Source organism: Panulirus ornatus, chromosome 3, assembly GCF_036320965.1.
Source record: "Panulirus ornatus isolate Po-2019 chromosome 3, ASM3632096v1, whole genome shotgun sequence".
In the NCBI taxonomy this organism is placed as follows: domain Eukaryota; kingdom Metazoa; phylum Arthropoda; class Malacostraca; order Decapoda; family Palinuridae; genus Panulirus; species Panulirus ornatus.
The window spans coordinates 35,726,918-35,751,517 of NC_092226.1; the positions used below are offsets into that span (position 1 = coordinate 35,726,918).

The 24,600-nt window shown below is 41.9% G+C and overlaps 1 protein-coding gene across 5 annotated transcripts in view; it reads right to left on the minus strand.

Annotated features, from left to right (window-relative positions):
• Positions 1-24,600, minus strand: part of LOC139762132 (uncharacterized) — a 185,575-nt gene that overhangs the window by 30,455 nt on the left and 130,520 nt on the right. For 4 of the 5 annotated variants that reach the window (XM_071686832.1, XM_071686829.1, XM_071686830.1 and 1 more), the window contains exon 8: positions 5,660-5,736. The exons of the other annotated variant lie outside the window; for it this stretch is intronic. In XM_071686832.1, the coding sequence (XP_071542933.1) occupies positions 5,660-5,736 (77 nt within the window). The remainder of the gene's footprint in view (positions 1-5,659; positions 5,737-24,600) is intronic. 5 annotated transcript variants of the gene reach the window in all.

Sequence of the window (24,600 nt, forward strand, 5' to 3'; positions counted from 1 at the left end):
CATCAGAGATGCAGATCGCATGAGAGAAGGAGCAGGCCTGATGGATGTGGAGGAATGCATTGTTGAGTCATCTGCATACGAGTGCATTTGGTTATGTGTGGAAGAGAGAAATCATTGTTAAAAAGCAAAAGTGTAGGGGACAAGACAGAATCTTAAGAGACACTGCTGTTGATGGAGAAACAGGAAGGGGCTGATCCATTCAAAACAAAGGAGACAGATTGTCCTCAGAGGAGGCTAGATATGAGGGAGCAAAGTGAGGCAGAGAAGCCAAAAGAAGGAAGCTTAAGGATGAAACTCCGATGCCAAATCTTGGCAAAAGCTTTGGATTACTTTATCAAGGCAACTATACAGGATTTCCCAAAATCTTTCAGGGATGATGGCCAGACATTAGTAAGATATGAAAGAATATCACCAGTGGATCTCACCATGTGGAGACCATACTGGTGATCAGAGAGAAGACAGTGAGATTCAAGATGTCAAAGGATATGGGAGGTGAAGAGGGATTCAAAGGCTTTGGAAATTTTAGATGTTAAAGCAACAGGGCGATAGTTCTGTGAGATAGAACGGTCACCCTTCTTAGGGATGGGATGTACCAATGCATACTTCCAAAAAGGAAAGGTTCTGATTTTTAGACAGGAGTGAATGAAAGTTGAGCAAAAGTTGCAGTAAATATGTGGGTATGCAGCAGGGCTGTGTAATGTGTGATAAAGGAGATGAAAGCAAAACCAGAGAAAGGGAGTGCAGAGTGGAAGAGTGGTTGTTAGGTATGGTGGCTAGTGACAATACTCTCTGAGGATGATACTGTGCTGTTTGCAAGAGTGAAGAGGAGTTGCAGACAGTTGTAAGCATGTTTATAATGGGGTTAAATGTGAGTAAAAGATAAGTAATGGTGTTTGAAAGGAAACAGTGTATAATTATAGATTTTGCAAAGCCCAATAGAGTGAGAGAAGAAAGTGTACTAAACTGTGTTACAGATATGGGGGGAGAAAGAATGAAAGAGGTGAAAGAAATGAAAATTTAAGTAATTGTCCATTATCTTGAGTAAGTTTCATAATATATATAAAAAGAGTGATAAAGGAGACAGCAGTACAAGGTAGTAGAGTCACTGGACCCCTTAACAGAATCATGTAAGGTTAAGATATAAGTATGGAAGTGAAGAGATTATTAAGGAACAGCATAGTCCTCCTGACCCTGACTTATCCTGTTGAAACATGGACATGAAATGGGTCATAGAGGTCAAGGAATCCTGGCTATGAAAATTAGCTATTTGAGAGGAGCATGTGGTTTGGCCAGATGGAATGAACTGTGGAATGGTAGCGAGTGAAGGGCAATACTTTCAAGTGGTATGCTTTCAAGTGGTAAGGGCACATTGAGAGAAAGTAAGATGGAGAGTTTACATGAAGAATGCATAAAATTATGATTACAGGGGTCAGTGTGAGAGGAACACCACCTGTGACAAGGAGAAAAAGAGTGGAAGAGTACTGGAGGGAGAGAAATGATGGAAGAATACATGAAATGGTATATGCAAGGGAGGCATGTAAGGACAGGGGAATGGAGACTCTTTTGCTATAGCCACCCTCTTGATGGGAGTTCCCAGGAGAAATCGGCATCAGAAATACATGTAGATAGATCTGAACATGCAGGAGGCTGAAAGGGGTACATGGGATAGAGTGAATGGGAGCAAAAAGGTATTCAGGGGGTTAACATACTGTCAAGGGACTAAACCAGGGATTATGAAGCAAGTGGAATAAACTATGGAAAGGTATGTGATGACTTGTTGTGGATAGGAGGCTGTGGTTGCACATGATAGCTAGAGAATGGATGTGAATGAACGAGGCCTTTTCTTCATCTGCTCCTCCCCAATCTGATGTTTTGTACAGGTCTTCATTCTTCATCACTCCCAGAAACTTTGCTCCCTCTCATACCCTATGACTCACTTCAGCTTCCATGGTTTCATTTGCTGCTAAGTCCACTCCCAGATATCTAAAACACTTCACTTCCTCCAGATTTTCTCCATTCAAACTCATAACCTGACTAACTTGTCTTTCAACCCTTCTGAACCTTGCTCATATTCACATTTACACTTAACTTTCTCCTTTCATACACTTTTCCAAACTCAGTCACCACCTTCTGCAGTTTCTCACTCAAATCAGCCACCAGTGCTGTATCATCAGCAAACAACAACTGACTAACTTCCTAGGCCCTCTCATCCCCAAGAGACTGCAGAGACTGAGTGTAGAATGGATAAAGGTGAGAGTAAATGGAAGCAGTGATGACATGTGCAAGAGATGCAAGGGCCATTGAAAGGTGCGAAGTGGTAGATTAAAAAGGGTGGTAAGTAGTGGGATGAAGAAGCAAAATTGCAAGTAAAAGAGAAAACAGATGTGTTTGGGTGGTACTTGCAGGGAAGGAGTGCAGATGATTGGGATATGTATAAAAGAAAGAGGCAGGAGGTCAAGAGGAAGGTGGAGAGTTTGAAAAGACAGGAAATGAGAGATGGGGTCAGAGTTCATTAAACTTTATGGTGAATAAAAATATGTTTTGGAAGGAGATAAATAATGTGCAAAAGACAAAGAGAACAAATGGAAATATCAGTGAAAGGGGTAAAAAGGGCAAGTGATCACAGGTAGTGATGAAGTGAGGCAGAAATGGAGTAAATATCTTAAAGCTTTGTTAAACGAGTTTGATGATAAAGTGGCAGAAGTAGGGCGTTTTGATTGGGGTGGTATGCAAAGTGAGAGAGTCATGGAGTGTGGTTTGGTAAAGAGAGAAGAGGAGGTGAAAGCCTTGTGGAAGATGAAATGCAGTAAGGCGGCTGGAGTGGATGGTATTACAGTTGAATTCATTAAGAACGGTGGATGACTGTGTTGTTGATTGGCTGGTAACAATATTCAATGTATGTATGGATCATGGTGAAGTGCTTAAGGATTGGCTGAATACATGTATAGTGCCACTGTATAAAGGCAAGGGGGATTAAGATGAATGTTCAAACTACAGAGGCAAAAGTTTGCTGATTATACATATGTTGTTTAGTAGGGTATTGAGTGAGAGGGTGAAGGCATGTACAGAGCATCTAATTGGGGAGGTGCAGCATGGTTTCAGAAGTGGTAGAGGATGTGTGGATCAGGGGTTTGCTTTAAAGAATGACGACAAATATTTAGAAAAAAAGATGGATTTGTAAGTGGGATTTATGGATCTAGAGAAGGCAAATGATAGGGCTAACAGATGCTCTCTGAAAGGTGGCAAATTGGAATGTAAACTGCTAAGAGTAGAGAAGTTTTTATCATATGTACAAGTAAGAAGAGAGGAGAGTGAATGGTTCCAAATAAAGGTTGGTTTGCTGCAGGGGTGTGTGATATCACCAAGGTTGTTTAATTTGTTTATGGACAGAATAGCAAAGTAGGTAGATGCAAGGTTCTTGGAGCAAGGGGCAAGTATGCAGTCTGAGAGGGATGAGAGGGTCTGGGAAATAAGCCAGTTGTCGTTTGCTGATGATACAGCACTAGTGGCTGGTTAGAGGGAGAAGCTGCAAAAGTTGGTGGGTGAGTTTGGAAGTGTGTGTGGAAAGAGAAAGTTGAGAATGAATGTTATTAAATGCAAGGTTATTAGGCTTAGTAGGGTTGAGAGAAAGTTAGTTTGCATGTAAGTCTGAGTAGAGAGTAATTGGAGGAAATGAAGTTTTTCAATATCTCAGAGAGAGGACATGGCAGTGAATGGAACCATGGAAGTGGAAGTGTCATTAGATGAGGGTGTGGGCAAAGGTTTTGGGAGCATTGAAGAATGTGTGGAAAGAGAAAACATTATCTGGAAGGGCAGAAATGGGCATGTTTTAATAAACAAGTCACAATATTATATGGTTGCAAGGCATGTGCTATAGACGGGGGTTGTGTAGAGGAGGGTGGATGTGTTGGAAATGAAATGTATGAGGACAATATGTGGTGTGAGAATGTTTGATTGGGTAAGTAATGAAAGGGTAAAAGAGGTGTGTGGTAATCAAAAGAGTGTAGTTGAGAAAGAAGAAAAGGATGTGTTGAAATGGTTTGGATAAATGGAGAAAATGAGTGAGGAAAGGGTGACAAAGAGGATATGTGTGTCAGAGGAAGAGGGAACAAGGAGAAAAGGGATACCAAATTGGAGGTGGAGTGTCGGATGGAGTGAAAAAGATTGTAAGCAATTGAGGCCTGAACATACAGGTGGGTGAGAGGCATGCAAGGAACAGAGTGAATTGGAACAAGGGGGGATACTGGGGTCAACGTGCTATCAAAGGACGGAACCAGGGCATAAGAAACATCTGGGGTAAACCAAGGAAAGATCTGTGGGGCCTGGATGTGGATAGGGAGCTGTGGTGTCAATGCATTGCACATGACAGCTCGTGCATGGATGTGACTTATCTTCATCTGTTTCATGACGCTACCTCACTGACACAGGGGATGGTGATCAGGTGAGGAGAGAAGAGGAGACTGTATATGTATCTTTTTTCCCTCTTTCATGTATTTGTATTGTTTCCTATAGTGCAGGGTGGTGTCAGGAATGGATGACAGTGAACAAGTATAAATATGTACATGTGTATTTTTGCATATGTATGTGTATAAATATGTACAGCAAACCCTCAATTTAACAGACACCTACGTAATGTATTGTACTGGATTGAACTCTCATTTGCCCTCTATTTCAACCCCTGCACCTTCCTCTTGATCTCGTGCCACTTTCTCTTATACATCTCCCAATCATTTGCACTCCTTCCTTGTAAGCACCGTCCAAACACCTCTCTTTTCTCTTTCACTAAAATATTTTCTTCAACTACACTTCAACTAGGTTACATACGATTTAACGGACTTTTAACAGCTACCCCTTCCCCCTAGTAGTCCATCAAATCGAGGATTTACTGTATATGTACATATGTATGTGTATGCAAGTATACGTATATACATGCTGTCCGTGAGCAGATGCGTCTTCCTTCGTCTGTTTCCCAGTGCCAACATGGGAAACATCAATCGAGTATGAAAAAAAAATATGTACATATCGGGGCCTGAACATGCAGGAGGGTGAAAGGAGGGCAAGGAATAGAGTGAATTGGAGCGATGTGGTATACCGGGGTTGACGTGCTGTCAGTGGATTGAATCAAAGATGTGAAGCGTCTGGGGTAAACCATGGAAAGCTGTGTAGGTATGTATATTTGTGTGTGTGGACGTATGTATATACATGTGTATGGGGGTGGGTTGGGCCATTTCTTTCGTCTGTTTCCTTGCGCTACCTCGCAAACGCGGGAGACAGCAGAAAAAAAAACAAAAAAAAAACAACCTCGAGTCTGTGCATCTCAAGGTTTGGCTTTAGTTGGGAGGATAGCATCAGGAGAGGAAAGTCAAAGATTTTCTACCAGAAAGACAGAAGGTTAGAAGATCCAAATAAATATATCCTAAAGAATATATCATACTTGCAGAGCACTGCCTCAGAATGAAAAGTTTTTAATCTTTCAGAACTAATATCTTTGTCTCAATGTCACTTTTCAATTCACATAATTTTTCCAATTATTTCTATTCCCTTTATTCTACCTTTGTAGTGTAAACTAAGAGAGCATACAGTAATAAACATAAGAGAACATAAATCAAAATGTCAAAATAGATAATCAGGCATCTGTTACTGTTCTCCACAACCTTACCTTTGGTTGTTCACCGACTGGAATATGGTCAGCAATCACATGAATTCCTTTAGACACGGCGCTGCCACCCATTCTTACTGTACAAGACAAAATAAATCTCTAATAATGTGTTATAATGTATAAATACATATAAATATAAATATAAATATTATCCCTTGGGATAGAGGAGAAAGAATACTTCCCACGTATTCCCTGCGTGTCGTAGAAGGCGACTAAAAGGGGAGGGAGCGGGGGGCTGGAAATCCTCCCCTCTCGTTTTTTTCATTTTTCCAAAAGAAGGAACAGAGAAAGGGGCCAGGTGAGGATATTCCCTCAAAGGCCCAATCCTCTGTTCTTAATGCTACCTCGCTAACACAGGAAACAGTGAATAGTATGGAAAAAAAACGCGGGAGACAGCGACAAAGCAAAAATAAATAAAAATAAATATATTAATAAGAAAGGGGGTGACTCTATGTATGGATCATGGTGAGAAAAAATATCAACCTTCAAAATTAGGGTGACTGGAAGGAAATCTGAAAATCAATTCCCCTGAAGGAGGATTCCTCATAACCACATGGTATATGCATGGTATTGAAAAGTTAGGTATTGTTTGAGAAAGGTGGAAGAAGGGTGTTAAAAACCTTTCTGAACTCCTCCAAAAAAATAGGTTCTAGAGGAAGGATAAGGCAAAGAAAAATTCCTCAACACTGCTCTATCGTAAAACCTAAGTCGAGTCATAAAAGGTGTCCAAAATCTATATCAAAATAGTGTGGAATGTACCTACACCTGTCTCTGTACCAAACTAATTCAATATAGTGTAAGTACTAAGTACTCCACTCATATACACATTATTCATTTTTTTATCATACTTTGTCGCTGTCTCCCACGTTAGCGAGGTAGCACAGGGAAACAGACAAAAGAATGGCCCAACCCACCCACATACACGTATATACATACACATCCATACACGCACATATACATATCTATACATCGCAACGTATACATATATATATATATATATATATATATATATGTATACATGCCCTGGTTTAATCCATTGACAGCACGTCCACCCCATTATACCACATCGTTCCAATTCACTCTATTCCTTGCATGCCTTTCATCCTCCTGCATGTTCAGGCCCCGATCACTCAAAATCTTTTTCACTCCATCTTTCCACCTCCAATTTGGTCTCCCACTTCTCCTCGTTCCCTCCACCTCTGACACATATATCCTCTTTGTCAATCTTTCCTCACTCATTCTCTCCATGTGAACAAACCATTTCAAAACACCCTCTTCTGCTCTCTCAACAATACTCTTTTTATTACCACACATCTCACTTACCCTTTCATTACTTACTCGATCAAACCACCTCACACCACATATTGTCCTCAAACATCTCATTTCCAGCACATCCACCTTCCTCTGCACAACTCTATCTATAGCCCATGCCTCGCAACCATATAACATTGTTGGAACCACTATTCCTTCAAAAATACCCATTTTTGCTTCCCAAGATAACTTTCTCAACTTCCACACATTTTTCAATGCTCCCAGAACTTTCACCCCCTCCCCCACCTTATGATTCACTTCCACTTCCATGGTTCCATCCACTGCCAAATCCATTCCCAGATATCTAAAACACTTCACTTCCTCCAGTTTTTCTCCATTCAAACTTACCTCCCAATTGACTTGTCCCTCAACCCTACTGTACCTAATAACCTTGCTCTTATTCACATTTACTTTTGGCTTTCTTCTTTCACACACTTTACAAACTCAGTCACCAGCTTCTGCAGTTTCTCACCCAAATCAGCCACCAGCACTGTATCACCAGCAAACAACAACTGACTCACTTCCCAACCTCTCTCATCCACAACAGACTGCATACTTGCCCCTTTCCAAAACTCTTGCATTCACCTCCCTAACAACCCCATCCATAAACAAATTAAACAACCATGGAGACATCACACACCCCTACCGCAAACCAACATTCACTGAGAACCAATCACTTTCCTCTCTTCCTACATGTACATGTCTTACATCCTCAATAAAAACTTTTTACTGCTTCTAACAACTTACCTCCCACACCATATATTCTTAATACCTTCCACAGAGCATCTCTACCAACTCTTATCATATGCCCTCTCCAGATCCATAAATGCTACATACAAATCCATTTCCTTTTCTAAGTATTTCTCACATACATTTTTTAAAGCAAACACCTGATCCACACATCCTCTACCACTTCTGAAACCACACTGCTCTTCCCCAACCTGATGCTCTGTACATGCTTTCATCCTCTCAATCAATACACTCCCATATAATTTACCAGGAATACTCAACAAACTTATACCTCTGTAATATGAGCACTCACTCTTATCCCCTTTGCCTTTGTACAATGGTTCTATGCAAGCATTCTGCCAATCCTCAGGCACTTCACCATGAGTCATATATACATTAAATAACTTTACCAACCAGTCAACAATGCAGTCACCCCTTTTTTAATAAATTCCACTGCAATACCATCTAAACCCGCTGCCTTGCCAGCTTTCATCTTCCGCAAAGCTTTTACTAACTCTTCTCTGTTTACCAAATCATTTTCCCTAACCCTCTCACTTTGCACACCACCTCGACCAAAACACCCTATATCTGCCACTCTATCATCAAACACATTCAACAAACCTTCAAAATACTCACTCCATCTCCTCACATCACCACTACTTGTTATCACCTCCCCATTAGCCCCCTTCACTGAGGTTCCCATTTGTTCCCTTGTCTTACGCACTTTATTTACCTCCTTCCAAAACACCTTTTTATTCTCCCGAGAATTTAATGATACTCTCAAACCCCAACTATCATTTGCCCTCTTTTTCGCCTCTTGCACCTTTCTCTTGAACTTCTGCCTCTTTCTTTTATACATCTCCCAGTCATTTGCATTATTTCCCTGCAAAAATCATCCAAATGCCTCTCTCTTCTCTTTCACTAATAATCTTACTTCTTCATCCCACCACTCACTACCCTTTCTAATCTGTCCACCTCCTACACTTCTCATGCCACAAGCCTCTTTTGCACAAGCCATCAATGCTTCCCTAAATACATCCCATTCCTCCCCCACTCCCCTGTATATACATAAATGCCCATACACTTACATTTACATACATATCATATCAACATGTACATATATACACATGTATATATTCATAATTGCTTCCCCTCATCCATTCCTGGTGCCACCCTGCCCCCCACTTCAGCAAGGTAGTGCCAGGAAGACAGGCAAAAAAAGCCACATTCGTTCACACTCAGTCTCTAGCTGTCATGTGTGATGCACTGAAACCACAGCTCCCTATCCACATCCAAGCCCCACAGACCTTTCCGTGGTTTACCCGAGAATTTCATGTGCCTTAGTTCAGTCCACTGACAGCTTGTCGACCCTGGTATACCACGTCGTTCCAATTCACTCTATTCCTTGCACACCTCTCACACTCTTGTATGTTGTCCCCAATCGCTCAAAATCTTTTTCACTCCATCCTTCCACCTCCAATTGGGCTTCCCGCTTCTCCTTGTTCCCTTCACCTCTGACACATATATTCTCTTTGTCAAACTTTCCTCACTCATTCTCTTCATACGTCCAAACCATTTCAACACACCCTCTTCTGCTATCTCAACCACACTCTTTATTACCACATACCTCTCTTACCCTTTCATCACTTACTCGATCAAACCACCTCACACCACATACTGTCCTAAAACATTTCATTTCTAACATATCTACCCTCCTCCATACAATCCTATCTATAGTTATATACAATTTTTTTTCCATCATACTTGATATTTGTTTCCCACATCAGCCAGGTAGCACCAAGAAACAGAAAAAGAATGGCCCATCCACTCACATGCATATTTATTTTATTTATTTTGCTTTTCGGTCTCCCGTGTTAGCAAGGTAGCACAAGGAAACAGACAAAAGAATGGCCCAACCCTCCCACATACACATGTATATACATACACGTCCACACACGCAAATATACATACCTGTACATCTCAATGTACAGATATATATACACACACAGACATATACATATATACACATGTATATAATTCATACTGTCTGCCTTTATTTATTCCCATCACCACCTCGCCACACATGGAATAACAACCCCCTCCCCCCTCGTGTGCGAGGTAGCGCATGGAAAAGACAACAAAGGCCCCATTTCCTCACACTCAGTCTCTAGCTGTCAAGTAATAATGCACCGAAACCACAGCTCCCCTTCCACATCCAGGCCCCACAGAACTTTCCATGGTTTACCCCAGACGCTTCACATGCAATGGTTCAATCCACTGACAGCACGTCAACCCCGGTATACCACATCGTTCCAATTCACTCTATTCCTTACATGCCTTTCACCCTCCTGCATGTTCAGGCCCAGATCACTCAAAATCTTTTTCACTCCATCTTTCCACCTCCAATTTCGTCTCCCACTTCTCCTCGTTCCCTCCACCTCTGACACATATATCCTCTTGGTCAATCTTTCCTCACTCATTCTCTCCATGTGACCAAACCATTTCAAAACACCCTCTTCTGCTCTTTCAACCGCACTCTTTTTATTTCCACACATCTCTCTTACCCTTACAGTACTTACTCGATCAAACCACCTCACACCACACATTGTCCTCAAACATCTCATTTCCAGCACATCCACCCTCCTGCGCACAACCCTATCCATAGCCCATGCCTCGCAACCATACAACATTGTTGGAACCACTATTCCTTCAAACATACCCATTTTTGCTTTCCACACATTCTTTAAGGCTCCCAGAATTTTCGCCCCCTCCCCCACCCTATGATTCACTTCCGCTTCCATGGTTCCATCCACTGCCAAATCCACTCCCAGATATCTAAAACACTTTACTTCCTCCACTTTTTCTCCATTCAAACTTACCTCCCAATTTACTTGACCCTCAACCCTACTGTACCTAATAACCTTGCTCTTATTCACATTTACTCTCAGCTTTCTTCTTTCACACACTTTACAAAACTCAGTCACCAGCGTCTGCAGTATCTCACAGGAATCAGCCACCAACGCTGTATCATCAGCGAACAACAACTGACTCACTTCCCAAGCTCTCTCATCCACAACAGACTGCATACTTGCCCCTCTTTCCAAAGCTCTTGCATCCACCTCCCTAACAACCCCATCCATAAACAAATAAAACAACCATGGAGACATCACACACCCCTGCCGCAAACCTACATTCACTGAGAACCAATCACTTTCCTCTCTTCCTACACGTACACATGCCTTACATCCTCGATAAAAACTTTTCACTGCTTCTAACAACTTGCCTCCCACACCATATATTCTTAATACCTTCCACAGAGCATCTCTATCAACTCTATCATATGCCTTATCCAGATCCATAAATGCTACATACAAATCCATTTCCTTTTCTAAGTATTTCTCACATACATTTTTCAAAGCAAACACCTGATCCACACATCCTCTACCACTTCTGAAACCACACTGCTCTTCCCCAATCTGATGCTCTGTACATGCCTTCACCCTCTCAATCAATACCCTCCCATATAATTTACCAGGAATACTCAACAAACTTATACCTCTGTAATTTGAGCACTCACTCTTATCCCCTTTGCCTTTGTACAATAGCACTATGCAAGCATTCTGCCAACCCTCAGGCACCTCACCATGAATCATACATACATTAAATAGCCTTAATACCAGTCAACAATACAGTCACCCTCTTTTTTAATAAATTCCACTGCAATACCATCCAAACCCGCTGCCTTGCCAGCTTTCATCTTCCGCAAAGCTTTTACTAACTCTTCTCTGTTTACCAAATCATTCTCCCTAACCCTCTCACTTTGCACACCACCTCGACCAAAACACCCTATATCTGCCACTCTATCATCAAACACATTCAACAAACCTTCAAAATACTCACTCCATCTCCCTCTCACATCACTACTACTTGTTATCACCTCCCCATTAGCCCCCTTCACTGAAGTTCCCATTTGCTCCCTTGTCTTACGCACTTTGTTTACCTCCTTCCAAAACATCTTTTTATTCTCCCTAAAATTTAATGATACTCTCTCAACCCAACTCTCATTTGCCCTCTTTTTCACCTCTTGCACCTTTCTCTTGACCTCCTGCCTCTTTCTTTTATACATCTCCCACTCGTTTGCATTTTTCCCTGCAAAAATTGTCCAAATGCCTCTCTCTTCTCTTTCACTAATAATCTTACTTCTTCATCCCACCACTCACTACCCTTTCTAATCAACCCACCTCCCACGCTTCTCATGCTACAAGCATCTTTTGCGCCAGCCATCACTGCTTCCCTAATATATATATATATATAATATATATATATATATATATATATATATATATATATATATATATATATATATATATAAGTATACTTATGTAAGTACGAGAGATGGCCAGAGAGCGTTATTGGATTACGTGTTAATTGACAGGCGCGCGAAAGAGAGACTTTTGGATGTTAATGTTCTGAGAGGTGCAACTGGAGGGATGTCTGATCATTATCTTGTGGAGGCTAAGGTGAAGATTTGTATGGGTTTCCAGAAAAGAAGAGTGAATGTTAGGGTGAAGAGGGTGGTGAGAGTAAGTGAGCTTGGGAAGGAGACTTGTGTGAGGAAGTACCAGGAGAGACTGAGTACAGAATGGAAAAAGGTGAGAACAATGGAAGTAAGGGGAGTGGGGGAGGAATGGGATGTATTTAGGGAAAAAAAAAAAAAAAAAAAAAAAAACATATATATATATATATATATATATATATATATATATATATATATATATATATATATATATATATATTATCCCTGGGGATAGGGGAGAAAGAATACTTCCCACGTATTCCCTGCGTGTCGTAGAAGGCAACTAAAAGGGAAGGGAGCGGGGGGCTGGAAATCCTCCCCTTTCGTTTTTTTTTTTTTTAATTTTCCAAAAGAAGGAACAGAGAAGGGGGCCAGGTGAGGATATTCCCTCAAAGGCCCAGTCCTCTGTTCTTAACGCTACCTCGCTATCGCGGGAAATGGCGAATAGTATGAAAAAAAAAAAAAAAAAAAAAAAAAAAAATATATATATATATATATATATATATATATATATATATATATATATATTATCCCTGGGGATAGGGGAGAAAGAATACTTCCCACGTATTCCCTGCGTGTCGTAGAAGGCGACTAAAAGGGGAGGGAGCGGGTGGCTGGAAATCCTCCCCTTTCTTGTTTTTTTTTAATTTTCCAAAAGAGGGAACAGAGAAGGGGGTCAGGTGAGGATATTCCCTCTAAGGCCCAGTTCTCTGTTCTTAACGCTACCTCGCTAACGCGGGAAATGGCAAATAGTATGAAAAAATATATATATATATATATATATATATATATATATATATATATATATATATATAAGATATAGGCCTCCATCTGCAATTAAGTCCCATATACCAGTCTGTGTTTCTTCTTAATGCTTCTTATACACTACCATGAGAAATTTTTTATGCTTGAAGTGCATGCTGCTCATAAGATCAGAAAAGTTTAAGACATTTAAGTGATGATCAATGAATGATATAATAGATTATGTAAGACAGGGGACAGGGGAGAAAGAATACTTCCCACGTATTCCCTGCGTGTCGTAGAAGGCGACTAAAAGGGAAGGGAGCAGAGGGGCTGGAAATTCTCCCCTCTCATTTTTTTTATTTTAATTTTCCAAAAGAAGGAACAGAGAAGGGGGCCAGGTGAGGGTATTCCCTCAAAGGCCCAGTCCTCTGTTCTTAACGCTACCTCGCTATCGCGGGAAATGGCGAATAGTATGAAAAAAAAAAAAAAAAAAAAAAAAATATATATATATATATATATATATATATATATATATATATATATATATATATTGTAGATTTATGTGCTGAAAAAGGACTGATGATCGGGAATACCTGGTTTAAAAAGCGAGATATACATAAGTATACTTATGTAAGTAGGAGAGATGGCCAGAGAGCGTTATTGGATTACGTGTTAATGGACAGGCGTGCGAAAGAGAGACTTCTGGATGTCAATGTGCTGAGAGGTGCAACTGGAGGGATGTCTGATCATTATCTTGTGGAGGCTAAGGTGAAGATTAGTATGGGTTTTCAGAAAAGAAGAGTGAATGTTGGGGTGAAGAAGGTGGTGAGAGTAAGTGAGCTTGGGAAGGAGACCTGTGTGAAGAAGTATCAGGAGAGACTGTGTACAGAATGGAAAAAGGTGAGAACAATGGAAGTAAGGGGAGTGGGGGAGGAATGGGATGTATTTAGGGAATCAGTGATGGATTGCGCAAAAGATGCTTGTGGCATGAGAAGAGTGGGAGGTGGGCTGTTTAGAAAGGGTAGTGAGTGGTGGGATGAAGAAGTAAGAGTATTAGTGAAAGAGAAGAGAGAGGCATTTGGACGATTTTTGCAGGGAAAAAATGCAATTGAGTGGGAGAAGTATAAAAGAAAGAGACAGGAGGTCAAGAGAAAGGTGCAAGAGGTGAAAAAAAGGGCAAATGAGAGTTGGGGTGAGAGACTATCAGTAAATTTTAGGGAGAATAAAAAGATGTTCTGGAAGGAGGTAAATAGGGTGCGTAAGACAAGGGAGCAAATGGGAACTTCAGTGAAGGGCGTAAATGGGGAGGTGATAACAAGTAGTGGTGATGTGAGAAGGAGATGGAATGAGTATTTTGAAGGTTTGTTGAATGTGTCTGATGACAGAGTGGCAGATATAGGGTGTTTGGGTCGAGGTGGTGTGCAAAGTGAGAGGGTTAGGGAAAATGATTTGGTAAACAGAGAAGAGGTAGTAAAAGCTTTGCGGAAGATGAAAGCCGGCAAGGCAGCAGGTTTGGATGGTATTGCAGTGGAATTTATTAGAAAAGGGGGTGACTGTATTGTTGACTGGTTGGTAAGGTTATTTAATGTATGTATGACTCATGGTGAGGTGCCTGAGGATTGGCGGAATGCTTGCATAGTGCCATTGTACAAAGGCAAAGGGGATAAGAGTGAGTGCTCAAATTACAGAGGTATAAGTTTGTTGAGTATTCCTGGTAAATTATATGGGAGGGTATTGATTGAGAGGGTGAAGGCATGTACAGAGCATCAGATTGGGGAAGAGCAGTGTGGTTTCAGAAGTGGTAGAGGATGTGTGGATCAGGTGTTTGCTTTGAAGAATGTATGTGAGAAATACTTAGAAAAGCAAATGGATTTGTATGTAGCATTTATGGATCTGGAGAAGGCATATGATAGAGTTGATAGAGATGCTCTGTGGAAGGTATTAAGAATATATGGTGTGGGAGGAAAGTTGTTAGAAGCAGTGAAAAGTTTTTATCGAGGATGTAAGGCATGTGTACGTGTAGGAAGAGAGGAAAGTGATTGGTTCTCAGTGAATGTAGGTTTGCGGCAGGGGTGTGTGATGTCTCCATGGTTGTTTAATTTGTTTATGGATGGGGTTGTTAGGGAGGTAAATGCAAGAGTTTTGGAAAGAGGGGCAAGTATGAAGTCTGTTGGGGATGAGAGAGCTTGGGAAGTGAGTCAGTTGTTGTTCGCTGATGATACAGCGCTGGTGGCGGATTCATGTGAGAAACTGCAGAAGCTGGTGACGGAGTTTGGTAAAGTGTGTGGAAGAAGAAAGTTAAGAGTAAATGTCAATAAGAGCAAGGTTATTAGGTACAGTAGGGTTGAGGGTCAAGTCAATTGGGAGGTGAGTTTGAATGGTGAGAGGCTGGAGGAAGTGAAGTGTTTTAGATATCTGGGAGTGGATCTGTCAGCGGATGGAACCATGGAAGCGGAAGTGGATCATAGGGTGGGGGAGGGGGTGAAAATTTTGGGAGCCTTGAAAAATGTGTGGAAGTCGAGAACATTATCCCGGAAAGCAAAAATGGGTATGTTTGAAGGAATAGTAGTTCCAACAATGTTGTATGGTTGCGAGGCGTGGGCTATGGATAGAGTTGTGCGTAGGAGGATGGATGTGCTGGAAATGAGATGTTTGAGGACAATGTGTGGTGTGAGGTGGTTTGATCGAGTAAGTAACGTAAGGGTAAGAGAGATGTGTGGAAATAAAAAGAGCGTGGTTGAGAGAGCAGAAGAGGGTGTTTTGAAGTGGTTTGGGCACATGGAGAGAATGAGTGAGGAAAGATTGACCAAGAGGATATATGTGTCGGAGGTGGAGGGAACGAGGAGAAGAGGGAGACCAAATTGGAGGTGGAAAGATGGAGTGAAAAGGATTTTGTGTGATCGGGGCCTGAACATGCAGGAGGGTGAAAGGAGGGCAAGGAATAGAGTGAATTGGAGCGATGTGGTATACAGGGGTTGACGTGCTGTCAGTGGATTGAATCAAGGCATGTGAAGCGTCTGGGGTAAACCATGGAAAGCTGTGTAGGTATGTATATTTGCGTGTGTGGACGTGTGTATGTACATGTGTATGGGGGGGGGTTGGGCCATTTCTTTCGTCTGTTTCCTTGCGCTACCTCGCAAACGCGGGAGACAGCGACAAAGTATAAAAAAAAAAAAAAAAAAAAAAAAAAAAAAAAAAAATATATATATATATATATATTTTTTTGCTTTGTCGAAAGAAATGGCCCAACCCACCCCCATACACATGTATATACATACGTCCACACACGCAAATATACATACCTGCACAGCTTTCCATGGTTTACCCCAGACGCTTCACATGCCCTGATTCAATCCACTGACAGCATGTCAACCCAGGTATACCACATCAATCCAATTCACTCTATTCCTTGCCCTCCTTTCACTCTCCTGCATGTTCAGGCCCCGATCACAAAAAATCTTTTTCACTCCATCTTTCCACCTCCAATTTGGTCTCCCACTTCTCCTCGTTCCCTCCACCTCTGACACATATATCCTCTTGGTCAATATTTCCTAACTCATTCTCTCCATGTGCCCAAAACCATTTTAAAACACCCTCTTCTGCTCTCTCAACCATGCTCTTTTTATTTCCACATATCTCTCTTACCCTTACAGTACTTACTCAATCAAACCACCTCACACCACACATTGTCCTCAAACATCTCATTTCCAGCACATCCATCCTCCTGCGCACAACTCTATCCATAGCCCACGCCTCGCAACCATACAACATTGTTGGAACCACTATTCCTTCAAACATACCCATTTTTGATCTCCGAGATAATGTTCTCAACTTCCATACATTCTTCAAGGCTCCCAGGATTTTCGCCCCCTCTCCCACCCTATGATCCACTTACGCTTCCATGGTTCCATCCGCTGCCAGATCCACTCCCAGATATCTAAAACACTTTACTTACTCCAGTTTTTCTCCATTCAAACTTACCTCCCAATTGACTTGACCCTCAACCCTACTGTACCTTATAACCTTGCTCTTATTCACATTTACTCTTAACTTTCTACTTTCACACACTTTACCAAACTCAGTCACCAGCTTCTGCAGTTTCTCACATGAATCAGCCACCAGCGCTGTATCATCAGCGAACAACAACTGACTCACTTCCCAAGCTCTCTCATCCCCAACAGACTTCATACTTGCCCCTCTTTCCAAAACTCTTGCATTCACCTCCCTAACAACCCCATCTATAAACAAATTAAACAACCATGGAGACATCACACACCCCTGCCGCAAACCTACATTCACTGAGAACCAATCACTTTCCTCTCTTCCTACACGTACACATGCCTATGCATATGCACCTGGGCATAAGAAGAAAGATCATGAGAGGCAAGTGTTTTGGGAGCAGCTGAATGAGTGTGTTAGTGGTTTTGATGCACGAGACCGGGTTATAGTCATGGGTGATTTGAATGCAAAGGCGAGTAATGTGGTAGTTGAGGGAATAATTGGTATACATGGGGTGTTCAGTGTTGTAAATGGAAATGGTGAAGAGCTTGTAGATTTATGTGCTGAAAAAGGACTGGTGATTGGGAATACCTGGTTTAAAAAGCGAGATATACATAAGTATACGTATGTAAGTAGGAGAGATGGCCAGAGAGCGTTATTGGATTACGTGTTAATTGACAGGCGCGCGAAAGAGAGACTTTTGGATGTTAATGTGCTGAGAGGTGCAACTGGAGGGATGTCTGATCATTATCTTGTGGAGGCTAAGGTGAAGATTTGTATGGGTTTTCAGAAAAGAAGAGTGAATGTTGGGGTGAAGAGGGTGGTGAGAGTAAGTGAGCTTGGGAAGGAGACTTGTGTGAGGAAGTACCAGGAGAGACTGAGTACAGAATGGAAAAAGGTGAGAACAATGGAAGTAAGGGGAGTGGGGGAGGAATGGGATGTATTTAGGGAATCAGTGATGGATTGCGCAAAAGATGCTTGTGGCATGAGAAGAGTGGGAGGTGGGTTGATTAGAAAGGGTAGTGAGTGGTGGGATGAAGAAGTAAGATTATTAGTGAAAGAGAAGAGAGAGGCATTTGGACTATTTTTGCAGGGAAAAAATGCAATTGAGTGAGAGATGTATAAAAGAAAGAGACAGGAGGTCAAGAGAAAGGTGCAAGAGGTGAAAAAGAGGGCAAATGAGAGTTTGGGTGAGAGAGTATCATTAAATTTTAGGGAGAATAAAAAGATGTTCTGGAAGGAGGTAAATAAAGTGCGTAAGACAAGGGAGCAAATGGGAACTTCAGTGAAGGGCGCAAATGGGGAGGTAATAACAAGAAGTGGTGATGTGAGAAGGAGATGGAGTGAGTATTTTGAAGGTTTATTGAATGTGTTTGATGATAGAGTGGCAGATATAGGGTGTTTTGGTCGAGGTGGTGTGCAAAGTGAGGGGTTTAGGGAAAATGATTTGGTAAACAGAGAAGAGGTAGTAAAAGCTTTACGGAAGATGAAAGCCGTCAAGGCAGCAGGTTTGGATGTTGTTGCAGTGGAATTTATTAAAAAATGGGGTGACTGTATTATTGACTGGTTGGTAAGGTTATCTATGTATGTATGACTCATGGTGAGGTGCCTGAGGATTGGCGGAATGCATGCATAGTGCCATTGTACAAAGGCAAAGGGGATAAGAGTGAGTGCTCAAATTACAGAGGTATAAGTTTGTTGAGTATTCCTGGTAAATTATATGGGAGGGTAATGATTGAGAGGGTGACGGCATGTACAGAGCATCAGATTGGGGAAGAGCAGTGTGGTTTCAGAAGTGGTAGAGGATGTATGGATCAGGTGTTTGCTTTGAAGAATGTATGTGAGAAATACTTAGAAAAGCAAATGGATTTGTATGTAGGATTTATGGATCTGGAGAAGGCATATGATAGAGTTGACAGAGATGCTCTGTGGAAGGTATTAAGAATATATGGTGTGGGAGGCAAGTTGTTAGAAGCAGTGAATATATATATATATATATATATATATATATATATATATATATATATATATATATATATTTTTTTTTTTTTTTATACCTCGTCGCTGTCTCCCGCGTTTGCGAGGTAGCGCAAGGAAACAGACGAAAGAAATGGCCCAACCCCCCCCATACACATGTACATACATACGTCCACACACGCAAATATACATACCTACACAGCTTTCCATGGTTTACCCCGGACGCTTCACATGCCTTGATTCAATCCACTGACAGCACGTCAACCCCTGTATACCACATCGCTCCAATTCACTCTATTCCTTGCCCTCCTTTCACCCTCCTGCATGTTCAGGCCCTGATCACACAAAATCCTTTTCACTCCATCTTTCCACCTCCAATTTGGTCTCCCTCTTCTTCTCGTTCCCTCCACCTCCGACACATATATCCTCTTGGTCAATCTTTCCTCACTCATTCTCTCCATGTGCCCAAACCACTTCAAAACACCCTCTTCTGCTCTCTCAACCACGCTCTTTTTATTTCCACACATCTCTCTTACCCTTACGTTACTTACTCGATCAAACCACCTCACACCACACATTGTCCTCAAACATCTCATTTCCAGCACATCCATCCTCCTGCGCACAACTCTATCCATAGCCCACGCCTCGCAACCATACAACATTGTTGGAACCACTATTCCTTCAAACATACCCATTTTTGCTTTCCGGGATAATGTTCTCGACTTCCACACATTTTTCAAGGCTCCCAAAATTTTTGCCCCCTCCCCCACCCTATGATCCACTTCCGCTTCCATGGTTCCATCCGCTGACAGATCCACTCCCAGATATCTAAAACACTTCACTTCCTCCAGTTTTTCTCCATTCAAACTCACCTCCCAATTGACTTGACCCTCAACCCTACTGTACCTAATAACCTTGCTCTTATTCACATTTACTCTTAACTATATATATATATATATATTTTCTTTCTATTATACTTAATCACTGTTTCCAGCATCAGTGAGGTAGTACCAGGAAACAGATGAAGAATGGTCCATCCACTCATATACACATATATGTACATAAACGCCCATATACATATCAACACATATACATACATATACATACACATACTTTTTTTTTTTTTTGCCTCGTCGCTGTCTCCCGCGTTTGCGAGGTAGCACAAGGAAAACAAACGAAAGAAATGGCCCAACCCACCCCCATACACATGTATATACATACGTCCCCACACGCAAATATACATACCTACACAGCTTTCCATGGTTTACCCGAGACGCTTCACATGCCCTGATTCAATCCACTAACAGCACGTCAACCCCGGTATACCACATCGATCCAATTCACTCTATTCCTTGCCCTCCTTTCACCCTCCTGCATGTTCAGGCCCCGATCACTCAAAATCTTTTTCACCCCATCTTTCCACCTCCAATTTGGTCTCCCACTTCTCCTCGTTCCCTCCACCTCCGACACATATATCCTCTTGGTCAATCTTTCCTCACTCATTCTCTCCATGTGCCCAAACCATTTCAAAACACCCTCTTCTGCTCTCTCAACCATGCTCTTTTTATTTCCACACATCTCTCTTACCCTTACGTTACTTACTCGATCAAACCACCTCACACCACACATTGTCCTCAAACATCTCATTTCCAGCACATCCATCCTCCTGCGCACAACTCTATCCATAGCCCACGCCTCCCTACCATACAACATTGTTGGAACCACTATTCCTTCAAACATACCCATTTTTGCTTTCCGAGATAACGTTCTCGACTTCAACACATTCTTCAAGGCTCCCAGGATTTTCGCCCCCTCCCCCACCCTATGATCCACTTCCGCTTCCATGGTTCCATCCGCTGCCAGATCCACTCCCAGATACCTAAAACACTTTACTTCCTCCAGTTTTTCTCCATTCAAACTTACCTCCCAATTGACTTGACCCTCAACCCTACTGTACCTAATAACCTTGCTCTTATTCACATTTACTCTTAACTTTCTTCTTTCACACACTTTACCAAACTCAGTCACCAGCTTCTGCAGTTTCTCACATGAATCAGCCACCAGCGCTGTATCATCAGCGAACAACAACTGACTCACTTCCCAAGCTCTCTCATCCACAACAGACTTCATACTTGCCCCTCTTTCCAAAACTCTTGCATTCACCTCCCTAACAACCCCATCCATAAAGAAATTAAACAACCATGGAGACATCACACACCCCTGCCACAAACCTACATTCACTGAGAACCAATCACTTTCCTCTCTTCCTACACGTACACATGCCTTACATCCTCGCTAAAAACTTTTCACTGCTTCTAACAACTTGCCTCCCACACCATATATTCTTAATACCTTCCACAGAGCATCTCTATCAACTCTATCATATGCCTTCTCCAGATCCATAAATGCTACATACAAATCCCTTTGCTTTTCTAAGTATTTCTCACATACATTCTTCAAAGCAAACACACACACACACACACACACATATATATATATATATATATATATATATATATATATATATATATATATATATATATATATATATATATATGCTTATGGATGAGGTTGTTAGGGAGGTGAATGCAAGAGTTTTGGGAAGAAGGGCAAGTATGAAGTCTGTTGGGGATGAGAGAGCTTGGGAAGTGAGTCAGTTGTTGTTCGCTGATGATACAGCGCTGGTGGCTGATTCATGTGAGAAACTGCAGAAGCTGGTGACTGAGTTTGGTAAAGTGTGTGAAAGAAGAAAGTTAAGAGTAAATGTGAATAAGAGCAAGGTTATTAGGTACAGTAGGGTTGAGGGTCAAGTCAATTGGGAGGTGAGTTTGAATGGAGAAAAACTGGAGGAAGTGAAGTGTTTTAGATATCTGGGAGTGGATCTGGCAGCAGATGGAAACATGGAAGCGGAAGTGGATCATAGGGTGGGGGAGGGGGCAAAAATTCTGGGAGCCTTGAAGAATGTGTGGAAGTCGAGAACATTGTCTCGGAAAGCAAAAATGGGTATGTTTGAAGGAATAGTGGTTCCAACAATGTTGTATGGTTGCGAGGCGTGGACTATGGATAGAGTTGTGCGCAGGAGGATGGATGTGCTGGAAATGAGATGTTTGAGGACAATGTGTGGTGTGAGGTGGTTTGATCGAGTAAGTAACGTAAGGGTAAGAGAGATGTGTGGAAATAAAAAGAGCGTGGTTGAGAGAGCAGAAAAGGGTGTTTTGAAATGGTTTGGTCACATGGAGAGAATGAGTGAGGAAAGATTGACCAAGAGGATATATGTGTCGGAGGTGGAGGGAACGAGGAGAAGAGGGAGACCAAATTGGAGGTGGAAAGATGGAGTGAAAAAGATTTTGTGTGATCGGGGCCTGAACATGCAGGAGGGTGAAAGGAGGGCAAGGAATAGAGTGAATTGGAGCGATGTGGTATACCGGGGTTGACGTGCTGTCAGTGGATTGAATCAAGGCATGTGAAGCGGCTGGGGTAAACCATGGAAAGCTGTGTAGGTATGTATATTAGCGTGTGTGGACGTATGTATATACATGTGTATGGGGGTGGGTTGGGCCATTTCTTTCGTCTGTTTCCTTGTGCTACCTCGCAAACGCGGGAGACAGCGCTACCCTGCCCCACAGAAAACAGCATTGCAACCCCCTGCTTCAGCAAGGTAGTGCCAGGAAAACAGACAAATAAGGCCACATTCATTCACACTCAGTCTCTAGCTGTCATGTGCAACGCATCAAAATCACAGCTCCCTATCCACATCCAGGCCCCACAGACCTTTCCATGGTTTACCCCAAACATTTCACATACCCTGGTTCAGTGCAATGACAGTACATCGACCCTGATATACCACATTGTTCCAGTTCATTCTATTCCTTGCATGCCTCTCACCCTCCTGTATGTTCAGACCCCGATCGTTCATAATCTTTTTCACTCCATCCTTCCACCCCAATTTGGTCTCCTGCTTCTCCTTGCTGCCTCCACTTCTGACACATATATCCTCTTTGTCAATTTTTCTTCACTCATTCTCTTCATATGACCAAACCATTTCAACACACCCCTCTTCTGCTCTCTCAATCTCACTCTTTTCATTTCCACGCATCTCTCTTACCCTTTCAATACTTAATCAAACCACCTCACACCACATATTGTTCTCAAACATTGAATTTCAAACACATCCAACCTCCACCATACAATCTTATCTATGGCCTATGCCATGCAACCATATAATACTGTTGAAACTACTACTCCTTCAAACATGGATGGTATTGCAGTGGAATTTATTAAAAAAGGGGGTAAAAGTGTTGTTGATTGGTTGGAAAGGATATTCAATGCATGTTTGAACCATGGTGAGGTGCCTGAGGATTGGCAGAGTGCATGTGTAGTGCAACTGTATAAAAACAAAGAGGATAAAGGTGAGTGTTCAGACTAAAGAAGCATATGTTTGTTGACTTTTCCTGGTAAATTGTTTGGGAGGGTATTGATCGAGAGGCAGAAGGTATGTACTGAGCACCAGACTAGGGAGGAGCAGTATGGTTTCAGAAGAAGTAGAGGATGTGTGGGTCAGGTGCTTGCTTTGAAGAATGTACGAAAAACACTTAGAAAAACAGATGGACTTGTATGTGGCATTTATGGATCTGGAAAAGGCACATGATAGGGTAGATAGAGATGCTTTGTGGAAGGCCTTAAGAATAAGCAGTGTGGGTGGAAAGCTCCTAGAAGCAGAAAAGTTTTATCATGGGTATAAGCATGTGTACAAATAGGGAGAGAGGAGAGTGAATGGTTCAAAGAAGATGGGTCTGCAGCAGGGGTGTGTAATGCCACTTTGGTTGTTTAATTTTCTTATGGACGGGGTGGTTAGGGAGGTGAATGCAAGAGTTCTCAGAGAGATGGGCGAGCATGCAGTCTGTTGGGGATGCAAGGGCACAGGAAGTGAGTCAGCTGCTGTTTGCCTATGATGCAGCACTGGTGGGTGATTCAACTGAGAAACTGGTGAAGTTGGTGACTGAGTTTGGCAGTGTGTGAAAAGAGAAAGGTGAAAGTAAATGTGAATAAGAGCAAGGTTATCAGGTTCTGCAGGGTTGGGGAACAAGTTAGTTGGGAGGTAAGTTTTTCAATAGAGAAAAACTGGAGGAAGTGACGTGTTTCAAACATCAGGTAGTGGACTTGGCAGCAAATGGAACCATGGAAGCCGAAATGAGTCACAGGGTGGGGGAGGGGGTGAAGGTTCTGGAATCGATGAAGAACATATGAAAAGGGAGAACATTATCTCGAAGAGCAAAATTGGGTATGTATGAAGGAACAGTAGTTCCAACAATATTATATGGTTGCGAGGCATGGGCTAAAAATGGGGTTGTGCAGACGAGGGTGAATATGTTGGAAATGAAACATTTGAGGGAAATATGTGGTGCGAGGTGGTTTGATTGATTAAGTAATGAAAGGGTAAGAGTGATGCGTCGAAATAAAAACAGTATGGTTGAGAGAGCAGAAAAGGGTGTGCTGAAATGGTTTGGACACATGGAGAGAATGAGTGAGGAAAGGATAACAAAGGGGATGTATGCTAGAAGTAGAAGGAAAAAGGAAAAATGGAAGACCAAATTGGAGATGGAAG